This window comes from Metopolophium dirhodum, chromosome 2, assembly GCF_019925205.1.
Source record: "Metopolophium dirhodum isolate CAU chromosome 2, ASM1992520v1, whole genome shotgun sequence".
In the NCBI taxonomy this organism is placed as follows: domain Eukaryota; kingdom Metazoa; phylum Arthropoda; class Insecta; order Hemiptera; family Aphididae; genus Metopolophium; species Metopolophium dirhodum.
In genome coordinates this window covers 34,077,315-34,092,504 of record NC_083561.1, presented here as the reverse complement: position 1 = coordinate 34,092,504, position 15,190 = coordinate 34,077,315, and the positions used below count along the sequence as shown (strand labels likewise).

The following is a 15,190-nucleotide window of genomic DNA, read 5'->3' as shown; positions in this document are numbered from 1 at the left end:
CATATTTTTAAGTAAATTTAGTCCCAGTCATAAAAATATTGTATTATTATTTATTGTTTGTTTTAATAAGTGTTTTAAATAAGTTTGTTTTTCTTAAAAAAAAAAAAAAAACCTCCATAAACTATGACAATCATACATTTTTGCGTAGCCTTACAAGGTGCACTGATTATACTAAATTATAAGTATGTATATATAAAAATTATTCATAATAATAGGTACACTATGGAAGAAATTGATCTTTATCATTACCAAGTACATCTATCGAAAATATCTATATTATAAAATATAATATTATTATCTTTAGCTGTACTACTGTTCACCTAAAAAATATAGTGTTATCTTATCACTACAATCATATTATCATAATTTGTGGTTCAACCATGTTTCAAAAACAAAAGAAATATTCCACTAGATATATAAAATAAAATGGAATCGTTCATAATATAGGAAGATTCACTATATAAGCATTTGTCATTGGGTATATGTTGGACCAACATTTATCGACAACAATGACGAAGCTGTGTTAGTCAAGTTAAATTCATGATTATGAAATTATGAATTATATACCATTAAATACTTCGAAAATCAGTAAAACTGGATGTAAAGTAAATCAAACTGTATCAATATATGAAAAATTGGCACTTATAGTGAAAATATTGTTAGATTAGAAGGTATGATACTAATAACTAAATTTAAACAATTACCAATAAGTGATTAATTATGATGTTAAGATTTCAATTATTTTACTCAGATTCTATGTATGTATTTATATTTTAATTATGTTTAATAAGTAGAATTAATGAGATTGAGACTTGTTTGAAATATGTTATTATTTATAAATAATAATAAAAAAAAAACTTGGGTATATATCATGTAACTATCTGATAAAACATTATTATTGTATATTGTTATACATATATATTAATATGTATATTTAAAATATCCCATAGTATTTATAAGCACACCCACTATTTTTTTATTTTAGTTTTATTTGCCCATTTGGTAGTACACACATATTCAAAGATATCATAATATTATTGTTTATTATACTCATTAATATTCCCATTTTGTGGCATTGTTATAATCTCCATCACCAAGTTTAAACATTCCATTTTTACCAGCAGAAAGATAATAACCCGTGACACTTTTAATGCATATTCTTGTTGGTTCTCTCAGTTCAATAAAAAATCCTTCAGGTACATCAGATTCCACAGAAACGCCTTCGTCATTTGCATGCCAATATTTGTTAGTTTGACCTAGATGAAAATGAGTAGAAATAACAATAAATTCTTTAATCAAAACCTTATGATAATACCTTTAAAAAATACAATTCCTTTATCAGACCGTTCAACTTGTATAGTCTCATATGATGCCTTGTTGCATTCAAGGCGTAAGCTTGATGATGATTTGTAACCAACAAATCCTTGGTCACATTTTAATACCAATATTGGTCTAAATTTAAATCAATACTAATGTTTAATATAGGTAGTTTAGTAATTTGTAAATCAAAAACATGTCAAATATTGATGTGAGTACATACCTGTTGATGAGGTAAAAGAAATACTTGCAAGCGTCATCAATTGCATCGACATTTGCATACAGATGGCCAGACCGCTTTGTAGAGACATATTTACCATTGTTAGCACGGAAGCAAACCGACCCATCCCCCTGCCATGCCAACTCAAATAGAGCATTTGACGATCTATTTTTTTTTTGTACAAAAACAATAGGTTCATTAATTATTATAGATCAGATATGAATACATATTAAATATTTTATTAAATTTGCGATTTATGTAAAATAATACGACAGACGAATAATTTACATACTTCTTATCGGCAACAGCTTGTATTCCACCTCCGGTTTCGAGAGTCCAATACCTGTCCTGCATAGTACGTATGTACCATCTTTTAGTGGAAGGATCGAATTCCAGTTGGAAAGTCTCGTGATCGGATATTTCGTCTTGGTTGGCTGTTACATCCACCCCTGCAAACGGATTATATTTATAAAAAAAAAAATATTACTCTTTAAGAAGCCATTGAAATTGATGGCTATATTAAATCGGTAGGGACTAGGTACCTACTCGCTACTAGTGATAAAATACCTGGGTATTTCATTGAATTTAATAACAATACGGCAAAAATAAAATAGCTGATATTATAAATAGATCCATTTTTTTTTAACTCAACAATTTTTAAATCTTCACCTAACATCAAAATGATAAACGAGTAAATTACCTAGTTCGAAGTTCGATTAAGAGGACTCTTACCCGCATGACGTGTTGTAATCGTCTTACAAATGTAAAACATTGCAAAAACTGTTTTTCGTGGGTAAGAACTACTCTAGCTATAGTCGAAGCTAAGCATCCAAATGTTCACACTTTAAAGAGGAGAACATTTGATTGCTTTCTTTGGACTTCAGCCTGAGGTGGTTCTTACCCACACAAAATAGTTTTTACAATGTTTTTACATTTGTAAGACTGAGACAACATGCGGGTGTAGCGTCCTCTTAAATTGCCAAAACTTTATGGCTATATATATCAAAATAATTATTATATAAGCTATAATATTATAGCATACACACTGAAATTGTTTTTTAAACAAATTTAAGACTAAGAGGAGAGTAAAATATTTATTATCTACGCCTTACAAGTAGTAAATTTACTTGGCAAATGTATATTAATAAGCCGTTCATTCTTAGTTAGATTTGATATCAGTAAATTGACATATTGTTTAACTTAATGGTAACGATATTGTCTGTTTCATTGGAGAAGTTTTTTCAATATTTTCATTTAAAACAAATTTTAAGCGTAGAAATTAATACTGTGGAAAAATCGTCAAAAATTGCTTCAAAATTCAAATATTGAAAAAATAACAACAACAAAACACAAAAAATGTCGTTAGTCGTCACCCTTAAGTTAGGTAAGTTAGGTGGTAATGGGATAGGTGATAAATGATAGATCTTTTCACTCTAATATTAAAAATTAGAAGCTAGACGTGAATTGCTAAAATGAACGTAAATAATAAATATGCTATAAATAATTGTTAATATGCAACTGCAAGAGCAAGACAGAGACAACAAATGCGGGTTAAAGTCTGAATTTTTAGACGTGATAAGATAACTTATAAACAGAACAGTTTTTACAATAACCTAATACAAAGTAATTTAGTTTTAACGAAATGAGAAGTCGAGAACGTTATACTATTATACTATTTAATTTAATTTATTTAAAATTAAATATAAAGTTAATGTTTTATGACTAATTTTTTTAGATAACTCATATACCTAAGTTTATTCATACCACCAGACTGATAACAATCACAATTAAATTAATTGCTCTGCGCGGACTATTTATTTTAAATGTATACTTAATAAAGACTATCCATAAATACTCCTTGCTGTTAAGTTAATAAAATTGTTACATGAATAAGAAACGTAGGTACTGCGAAATACAGAATTTCCAATTCTTAAAACAACGTATTACTATTTGAATGTGTTCAGTAGACTGCACAATGGTTTAACTATAATTAGCTTCATTAACAATGGAGAAGAGAATTTAGTAAGCTTTTTGCACAGTTATCCATCTAAATACCTAGTCCGGACGACTGAATAGCATAAACAAGATCATGTTACTCACGAATAAAATATTTCATTTTCTTTAGAAAATATTTTTGAAAATGTTTATAACACACGTGTATCTTATATATTACAAAATCTGCTGCAATATAATTGTATATTCAAATTTTAAGTATGGTATTTTTATAATGAGTTTCGTCAGTCTTTAATTTCTTAAATGAAAAATTATATTATTATCAATTATTTTAATTAGTCATAACAATAATGTATTATATTTTTAGTTTAGGTAATTTAGGTTTGACAGTTGACACTCCTATAGAATAAAACCGTTTACATTAATTTGTGCAATATTTACGACAACTTACATAATTTCTACTGATTTAACCCTTTAAAGAAACGTTAGGAAAAAATGAGATGGGTAATTAATAGTAGCTAATCAAACGTTTAAATGTATATACAATTAATACAAATTATTTTTTAATGAATATTAAGTCGAGTATATCTGTATATATTTTTATCTTTGTATAATATATATATTATTTAATATATTAATTATTACTAGGTAATTAATAATATTTCATGAGCAATATATTATTTTATTTGTATACAGAAACGAGCAGTATCCAAGATACATGAATATAGATACAATATATAGAAAATATATAAATATATAGATACAATTGTATATCTTATCACAATACGATACTGAAAAGTATCCAGTACATTGTTTTTTACTCATGTTTATGAGGTATCCTTTATTCTTTATAATACATCGATTACAATATTACTAAAATAATAATTACATTTTATTAATTGTATCAACGTAACTGACATTTAATAAATTAAATTAAATATTTTAAGCAAGTAAAGTAAGTTTTAATTTGTAAATTGTAAGTACTTTTATCAAACTTCAATGTTTTTTAAATATTATTTACTGTACAACCACTAAAACACGATTAAAATTAATTCCATGCGCATATATATATATATAGTAGTATAGTGTATTTTAGAAATGAGGTAAGCGTATATCAATGAATTTCGGTAGCAAAAAATTAATAAACATTATTCTGAATATTACTTTATTATAAATTATAATATGGTATATTATACGATATATTAAATAGTTTACAAATCTAACAATAATTTGGTATTCAACGTTTTTTTTTTATAAGCGATAGTTAATGTTAGGAGAAAATCAAAAAAATATGAAAATATTGTGTTATTTTAATTTATACTTAACTCCTAAATGTTAAAGGTCTTAAACCTTAAAACCTAATAATAGTTATTTTGATGACGCCTTTACATTTCATTATTTATTATTATTTATAGTCAGTACTCATTACTCATTAGTCATTAATTATAAATTATTACCTATATATAATGAATAATGAATTATGTTAATTAAAACAATATATTATTTAACGAAGGGTATCATAATATTCGTTACAAATTTAGTTATTGAACTAAATTCACAGCATGCCAGTATATAATTAATACCCACTAACAAAATCAAGCACGTATAGATCTAAAAATGTATAAATTAAAATAGGAATGAATTGTATATAGATAAAATCAAAACGATTTGACATAATTTAATTATCCTTATGCTCAATAATAATATTGATTATAACGGTTCTCTTATTTATTTAGAATAAAAATAAATGAATACATTTCCTCATCAGACGATTTACACAGTAAAAATCAAAAAAAAAGGTTGCTCGATTTCTTTTCAAATACACTCGGATATAACTAGTAAGTAATAACCTATAAACTAACTTACTATGGTAGTAACTACTGCACACAGCTGTTAAAACGTACTATTTGCGTACAGTTTAAAGATAAAATATGGGTGTATCCCACTATCCACCCTATCCACCCTATTACAATATATAAACTGATCAACAGATCCACGACCATGTGTATAATGTAGATCGCATGTATGTTAGATGGTACCTACCTAGTACCTACACAACGTTTGAGAAAATAAAAATGAATATACAAGTATACAACACAACGTCAATTCGTGTACAAGTTATTTATAGACAATTTTATCGAAGAGGTAAGCACACGCCGCCAACAGCTCTGTAACATTAATTATATTTTAATAAATATATAATATTATAATGCGTTGATATGTGTAACGCTTAATTCATATATATGTGGTAAGTAGTGTTGTTTAAGTTCGGATTAAATAACAAAGACATATCCGTGTAATAATAATAAATTTGAACAAATAATGACAACACCATATTTTAAAGAAAGAATAATTTTAATAATCAAATTGAAATGCAAACAAGAATGACTGACGTAGTGACGTCGTTATATTATACAATATACATTATTTGTATGCGAACAGAATATCCAAAGATACGCACGGTAAGTAAAATTGAAGATACAAGCATGTACTTTGAAGAGCTGAAATGCGTCTCCGCCAGACCGTGTCAAATTAAAACAACAATTATAAAGAAGAAAAACGAGGTTTATTCACCTGTATTATAATTGGTTTAATCCTGTGGTGGAACTGTGGTGGTGTTTAACAAGACGTCAAGACGAGTAGTCGACTAATAATTTTTTTCATTATAATATATATAATGAAAAAAATTATTAACTAGAACATAACATTGGTAATTATTAAAAAGTACCAACCAACCTACATATGGAGTTTCTATAATGACTTTTTGCAACTTAACTTTTGCATATTATTTTTACATAACATGGATTTTTGTAAATACGATTTTTGTAAAAAAAAAAATGTTGTTTAACAATTGTATTAAAACAATACTAACACGAATGACGCATTATTGATTCATTGCATTCACTGTGTTTTATTATTCTATCCACGTAATAACTAATAAGTAATAATATATTATGAACTTCCTTCGGTGCACCACAATATTATTATTTTTAAAACAGTTGTAACAACATAGTTATAAGAAATTATAATTTGAGGATGCATGAAAAAACCCATAAATAAACAAAATATAGTACCTATAGTATGCTATATATTAATCTATTGGATATAATTGCTTATATTTAAAATTTAAATTGTTAACTATATAACAGCATAATATAGGCTATAGTTAATGAGCCATATCGAATTTCTTCACAATGAATTTTCAAAAATTAAATACGTATAGTAGTATAGTTGTAGTCTTTTAATGCACGACGAATGGTCATACTATGTACTTCATATTAATTGTAGAGTTAAATATAAATTGTTAAAAATAAATCCGAAAAAACGCAACTAAGTATATATTATGTATAGTTCAATGTTATAATTAAAAAAAAAATTAAATGTAAGGGTAATTAAAATGAATGAGTAAATAAAAACATATAGAATATTACCTCTAATCATATTAATGGTAATCAAATTAAACATGTATAATTTTATTGTATTAATTACCATGACAAATTAAATTTTATAACTTGATTTCAATAAGATTTTTGTTTGAATAAAAGGGGTCAATTATCTGTGCGTAAGAAAATAATATGTAAAATGTTACAGGAAAGCAAACAGGTTTAATGCTGTGAGTTGAATTCCACACAAATTACTAGGTGCTGTAATTTAGGACAGAAACTTTATTCACAAAATGTCCATCATTCACGGGATTTCAAAACACGTACTTATTTAAAGTTATTTATACAACTTTCTGTGTATTGTGAGATGAATTGTATTTAATAGAATGATTTTAATTATAAACTAGTAATTAGGTATAATTATATATTTTGTTGTTGACGTTTTTGTATAATATAATTTATAATATACCTTAATCACAATGAAATAATTGTATATAATTTAAAATAATTAAATAAAATAAAACAGGGTACCTATAAGTTAAAATAATATCCATTTTCACTGAGAACTATTTTAATAAATGTACTATTTATTTTAAAATATTCAGTGTTTGGGAGTAACGTAACGAAAATAACATTGTTTTAACGACAATACTAATTTTGTAACATGTTTACTATTAAGTCATTTTGTTGAAATTATTTAAAAGTAACGAAAATGTAATTTAAATTACTTTTGATAAGTAATTCCAATAATATAATAATGTTATCGTTTCGAGTATTGTGAATTAAAAAAACTGTTGTTTTAAATGTTCATAATTTTTTTAATTTTTTTTTTATAAATTATACCTTTTTACTATTTTCTACTAGTCTTGCTTTTCAAATGTGAAGAAATTAGAGAAATACCTGTGAAATATTTTTTTTTTTTAATATTAAATACGAAACTATTTTTCTTAGAAAAGTAAAGTAACTTCATTACTTTTATCTTTAAGTAACAAGTAAAGTAACCTACTCAACACTATAATTCACAAATTAAAAATAAAAAAAAAAATAATATTAAATAGACTAAGAATCATATACACCAGAATAACACACGGTTTTCTAATGTCAATATAAGATCGACCTAAGTGAAACCTGTGAAGTAACACTCACTATTAAACTGACAGAATGTTGCAAGTATATGGAGGAACTGCACAATAAATTATTATTAAATTACAAAAATCAGAATTCAAAATGATATTGAATAGTATAGCTACTAACCTTGTTTAACTGACACATATTTTGAATTGAGAGCAGCAATAAAACTTGCTTGTGGTAAAGAATCTTCAAGAGTGAACAACTCATCTTTGGTAACTGTCTGTGATCGTGTTTTAAGAAGTGCTTTAGAACCAATTGGAGATAAATAACCACCAACTTTGTCTCTCAAAGCCAAAGACCCAGCTGAGTGGTACTCAAGTGAAAACAAACAATTGGATGTACATGTGTCTACTAATTTTCCATCTCTTGATAAATATTTATTGTTACATGTGTGTATGGCATATTTGAAGTCATCATCAGGTCGTAGTTCAAGGGTGAAAAGTGTATCTTCGCCCCAAGGTATATTTGCATCAACATGAATTTCATCTAAGTTTTCAGACAAATGAGCAAAACGTTTTCGTCCAACTGATCTTAGGTTCACCTTAAAATGTAAATAATATATTTAGATTAATTAAAGAACTAATGAAGGGTTGTCTTATTTAACATGAATTACATATTATATATATTTAATTAAAACAATTTTATTTACTTGAGGCCTTGCAGCTAAATGAACCAGCCATAATTCACTGGATCCTGCTGCTTTCGCTGTGCATTTGAGGTTATCTGAGGAAGCACCCAAGAAGTAACCTCGTACAACATTTTTCAATGCCCAGCTACCAGAGTTCCCATCAGTTACAGAAACTTGAAATACAGTTCCAGGATCAGTAGGATCATCACCATCACAAGTCACATTTCCAAAAGTATCCACTGCTAAGTATTTATCTAAATGGGATCGAAGTCGAATTGTGGTAGTAGGACCATCACTTAATAATGAATTATTAGTGCTTGGTTCCAAGGTCCATAATTGTTTTTTTTTTAAGGATGCACCATTAGCATTAATTTTGAACCCAAATGTTTCGGCTGTTAAATAACGTTTAGAATCAACATTGACCAAACCAATTGTCCAGCAACTGCATGGTGAAACAGAATGCTTAAGTCCTCCTTCGTTGATTTCATGATTATTGAATCCGTTCATGACTGAAAATCAATCTAAAAGTAATAAAAATCACAATAGGTTTAATTGTACACTTGTATAATTATTATACTTAATGTTTTATAAATATAATATGAATTCATAAATGAATAATACAAATGCCCTTGCATTAGATAATTATAAACTTACAAAAATTATTATTTTTATATAATATATTTATTAATATATAAGACAACTGTGATAACAATAATTTGTAAAATTGCATTTTTAAATTAGAATGTATAATGTCTATGTATAAATATCCTAGTATTTACTAAAAACAAAAGCTGTATGGTAATGGCGTTTATTAATTTAAAATAAAACAAAATAAAAATATATGATTGTTTTATTTAGTCTATCTATTGTGGAAATATTAATAGTTTATTACTTTTATGTATTTCTATTTTAGACATATTTCATAAACAAAATATTTAGTGAAATAAAAATTTTTTTTTTCCAAACTGTTTGTCTTATGTATTATTTTTCTTTTATGTAGGTAGGTATCAAATCTAAAAATCAAATTGGTTATTTTCAACAATACTATGCAAACCTTATCAGTGTATCACTCTTAATAAGCACATCATTTGCATTACTTTCTGTCACCTAATGAAGCCTTCATGCAGCCTATAATCTATTCTGCTATTCAATATACCTATGTTTATAAAGTTATTTTTATTTTATTATGGATAGCGAGTTCACCATAACCATGTACCAACAGGCAATCATTATAGATTATTTATCACTATAGGTAATCTACTAATCTATAAGCACATATAAAAGTAGATACGTACATCAAATAGGTAGAATAAACAGTTTCTAATTTAAATTATCAACAAGTACGTAAATAACGTAATGGCTATAATACCTATACGGCTATAATATATACTTATATATACGCACAATGCGAATTATAATATACTTTATTTCTATAATATTATAATGCAGTAACTTATGTATAATAGTATTATTTTTCGATAACCTTAAATTTCATCTTCAATTGATTATAATTTATAAATTTACGTAATCTTGCTAATTTATGCTAACTTTGACTTGTCACGATATTGTTATTTGTTAAGTTTTAAAATATTCATAGGTAAGTAAATTCCAAAATGATATAATATAGCAATTTCGTAATATAAAGTTATTATTAGGTTAGGTTAGGTTAGGTTACCTACCCATTTAAAATTATTTTGGTATCTATGACTACAATCTATCTAATACCTAAAAAATCTTAGAGGGTTTTCATTATACTAAATGGAACAACAAATGTAAAATATTTTATATTTGTTAACCAATATCCAGTGTACGTATTTTTATGATTAAACAATACGTAGGTTACGTAATATTATATATAAATGTATAAAATTAAATAGGTATTTTCGTGACGTGTGGAACGTCTGACAACGGACAAGAACCAACCGTTAAATAAGTTGTATAAGTTGGATTGATCGATTCACATAAATAATAATGATAAATCAGAAATTATATTAAACCATTGGAACCGAACAACGATAACGAAGGACCAGTTTTTTCAATTTCGTTATTCCGCCGAACGTGCATAAAACAAATGATTGACCTTTAAAGTTTTAAATATAAACCTTGTGGCATTTCGTTATGGAGAATCACGTTATATATACATATAGTCGGTGAAGAATGCGTTCTGCAATAATAATTAAACGTACCAAAAAAAAAATCAATGCTTAAGTTCATTCACAATAACTATATTACGATTTGTGACAAAAACCTCGTAGGCTAACCACACGTAAATCGTTAAACTGCTGGATCACTGGAGTGGTCGGTTTTTCGCAAAAATATTAATAAAAAATGTTAATACATATTATATTACATATTATTTGAATACCTACGGCATTGAATGATTACAGGCAGACAGGGTACACTGCTTCGCCAGCAATTAATCAAAAAGCAATTAATGCTACCTACTACACAACCGCAGAGACGTTTGGTACATTATATAGTACCGATTAGTACAAACATTGATGTTTCGCGCACTCGTGCAGAAATCCAGTTTGTGGACTATAAACCTTTTACCTTTGACTTTAACCGAGGAAAAAAATATCTACGCACTGACGAGTGAAAATTCCGTGGAAATAACCACTCATCGGACCACAGCATTACCGTCCCTCCCTCTTCCTTAACTCTTCAGCTATATCAATCATAATTATTTTACCGATTACACGATATCATCATCGGGAGCCTGGTCTGTATAATATTATTATTGTTATAAACCTCTTACACTAAATAAAGCCCGTCGAAACGTATCGGAGAAGGTGGACCGGCGGTGACTAGGCGCGCACCCTGTAATAGTTTGGGGTTGGTCACAGACGGGACGGCGGAAAACGAACGACGACCGCCCCCGCGGACACACTACGCACGGTTTTTAAGTACAATTCATGCATACCACCAAGACGAGAGCCCTTATTTTGGGGTGGTGATGGAGAGGGTCGCAGTATATCATAATAATAATAGAAATAAAACCTATTAATATTTAAAAGTAAACAACTGTATGGCGCGGTTGGCGGCTGCGGGCTGCTGGAAACGACGGCGATGTATCATGAGCTTCCCGAAAATTCGATACAATCGTCAACACAAAATGATATCCGCAAGGCGGAAAATCGATTTTCGGCGCGACGAAAACGCCGCCGGGAAAACCCGCACGCCACAATAGCCGCCCGGGCCCCGGACGATGAACGCGAATTTATTTATGTAAATGTCAAACGACACGACGACACGGCCGCCGCAACGATCGTATTAAAAATGTGTAATACTGTGGCCCGGACTCGAGGAGAGAAGCCTTTTTTCATTTTTATGGGACATCATGACATGATACACAATACATCGCGACATGTGTAAAATAGGTACCTGTGTTATTATTACAATATTATATGTCACGTGTGCATACGTACCGATTGCGTTGGGGTATTATTTGTTTATACGACGACAACAACAAGCTTTTTTGTAACGTGGAGAAGACGATATGCGTAAAACAGCAGACAAGACGCACACACGATCGACACGCGCACACACGGAGAGCGCAACAACGGGACTGCGGGACTGCTCACTGCTGTCTGCTGCCGCCGGTCGAGTACGATTCCCGTACGATGTGATGTTGTTATTTGTTTATAACATTGATGACTGGGAAAGGGGAGGGGCTGCCGGTCGAGGAGTGGTGAGCCGGTGAGGAACGTATTGCCCCGCGACACCTATCGGATTGGAGCGACAGATGTGCCCTACTACTATTACCACTATATAATATAATAATATACCGACGGACCCGAAACTATCGGTGGTGCGCGCAGCGGACGACGTTTGTCGAAGACGCTCCGACTGCAGCAGGCTACCCCACACGTCTACCACCAGTACCGCCTCCGTAGCGAAATACCACATCCGCTACCACTATTACCACTGCATACCGCGGTCCCAACGCGCACGCGTGCCGTGCCCTACCTTGAACTCGACACTTGTAGTTTGTAGTTTGTACAGCGTTGACCGTCACAGCTCGCAATTCGCGGGACTCTTCCGCTGCCGCCTTCTGCTTTTTTTTTTTGTTCCATTCCATTTTACTGTGGTTTTACTTCTTCAGTTCGTTCTTCCTTTTATATATTTTATTATTATTATTATTTGATATTTCTATTCAATATGATTTCGCTCGCCGGACACGTACGACGTACCTGTGTGGCTTATACTGTGGTCATAGTACTAGGTATTCATTATATTAATTGATATGAGGTATTTAAGTATCTATACCAAGTCACAGTGCGTCGCCATAAAGTTGCAATATGCCAGTACCCATAATGCCCGTAGCCATTTTCCTTCAATAAATATTAAATAAAATAATAAAATAATTTATGCATATCAAAAAAATTTAAATATTTTTTTATTAGGCTTAATTGACAGCTGATATAGATATAGCCGATACCAGAATGTGTCAACCGAAAATGTGATCCTGCAGGGCTTGCATTTGAAAAAAATTCCGTCTTTTGTTATTTACAATAATTAAAACGTTACGCAATTTTTTCGTTTATCGTTATTCAGAACTAAAACGTTTTACAAGTTTTGCGTTTATTGTTATTTACAATAGTGTTAATACCTATAAAATTTAAAAATAATAACTAATTCGGGTAGGCAATGGCCCGGATACGAGTATGAGTTATTTTTCGGTCAATGATATTCTATAAATTATGTTTTGCGTTGCGTTTTGTTTAATGATATATAATATATTTTGTTAATAGTTATATTTTATTTTGCGGTATTTAATTATTTTTGATTATCGTTTTCCGTTATAATTACGTTTACAAATTTCAATCGTTTTTTTGTCAAATATAACGTTATACTCTGAAAAAGAAGATGGTGCATTTTGTAAACTTTGTGTTGCTTTTTAAAATGAATGATATTTTAAATTTTTAGAAAAGATTAATGATTTGGCAATGCTCTCAATATCAGTAGATGCAAAGGAAGTGTTGGACGAATTATCTACAAACAAACGTCGGGTGGATTTTATTTTATGAATTATTATAATAAACTAATATAAAACTATAAAAACTATTTATAACTAATACCAATTTGAAACAAAATAAAAATAACGTACGTAAAAAACTAATAGCCTGTAATTTGTTTCATAAATATATTTTAAAACCCCCATTAGAAAAAAATCGTATCTTCGCCGCTGATTATAACGTTTGCAAGCCCTGGATCCTAGCCTTACTCTATCTTTATAATACGGAACGTAATACTACAACACTGGCTAAAATATTGGAGGAAAATGGACATAATTTCAGTCTAAAATAATGTGGAAGAAAATGGAAACCAATATTTTTTTTTGTGGAGGAAAACGGAACCGCCCTGGCGCCCACTATAATCTATATTATAATGTACATAAGTACGAATTACAAATTATAATAATATAATATGTATATCGTATATACCTGTGAAGCATACCTAGTATTACCTACCTAACATATTATAGCGTATTATATTATGTCATAATGTGTTCAGCACTTCAGTGTAGACATGTAGTGCGGGTTAAGTAAGATTATAGTTTGTTTCATCACTGTGGACATTGCACATTTGCACCTATATACATGATCATTTCTATTGCTTATCAGTTATTAGTGTTATTACTTATTAGTTTATTAGGTACTATATTATTATGTATGACAATTAATAATAAATACTAATTACTATTGCTATATAAAGCCTATAAATTATAGTATATTATGCACAACTAAGTACTGACACGTCCTCCGTGGGTCCATCACCATAGCAAATCGTGATTCGTGGGCCACTTTTTACTTTAATATAGTATATTTGCATATACTATATACATACATATTATATTATACAAATTATAAATATATATATATTTAACAATCTACTAATTAGTTGTAATGTAGTACGATACTTAACTAATTTAGTGTATAGGCCTAGTATGGGCTATGAGTACAGAGTAGTACAGGGTTATTATGTTTTAAACACGTTTACACATAATATATTAAGCATTTCACATAATATTCCCCGATTGACATAACAGCTGATAGGCTGACGATTTCCTAACGTAGGTACCTATTCAAAATATTTCACAAAATAGTTTCGTTAGTGTTCTGCTATATGCTTATAAATTATACTAGCTGTATCACCAAACTTCGCCTGGAAAAAAATTTAACAGAACTAAAATGCGGTGCTATAGCGTAGGTATAGACCGGGAGTGGTAAACCGAGTCCAAAATAATCGGGTGAATATTGGGGCTAGGTAAATCAAGTCCCGAGTAATAATGTAATTTAATTTTTCGAAAAAATAATTTAGATAATATAATCTTAATATACATAAAACAGAAAAATCTTTACATTCAATATGTACGGTGTACTGTAAATCACCAATTAGTGATTATTAATTAAATAAAAATATTTCACAACTTGAATTTAAAACATATCAAATACATTTTTTAATGTTTACACTGTATCAACATAAAAAAAATAGAAATAAAATAAAAATAAAAATTTGACTTGAATATGTATATTATTATAATTATGTACCTTC

At 29.0% G+C, this 15,190-nt stretch overlaps 1 protein-coding gene across 1 annotated transcript; it reads right to left on the bottom strand.

The window, feature by feature from the left end:
* Window positions 1-98: 98 nt before the first annotated feature.
* Window positions 99-12,347, bottom strand: LOC132938143 (protein singed). The gene is made up of 7 exons (XM_061004826.1): window positions 12,061-12,347; window positions 8,654-9,153; window positions 8,128-8,545; window positions 1,830-1,986; window positions 1,541-1,702; window positions 1,316-1,452; window positions 99-1,256 (listed from the first exon to the last, which is right to left on the bottom strand). Exons 2-7 carry the CDS (start codon window positions 9,137-9,139, stop codon window positions 1,054-1,056), a joined length of 1,563 nt encoding a protein of 520 aa, XP_060860809.1. The 5' UTR covers window positions 9,140-9,153; window positions 12,061-12,347; the 3' UTR covers window positions 99-1,053.
* Between the last annotated feature and the right edge of the window lie 2,843 nt (window positions 12,348-15,190).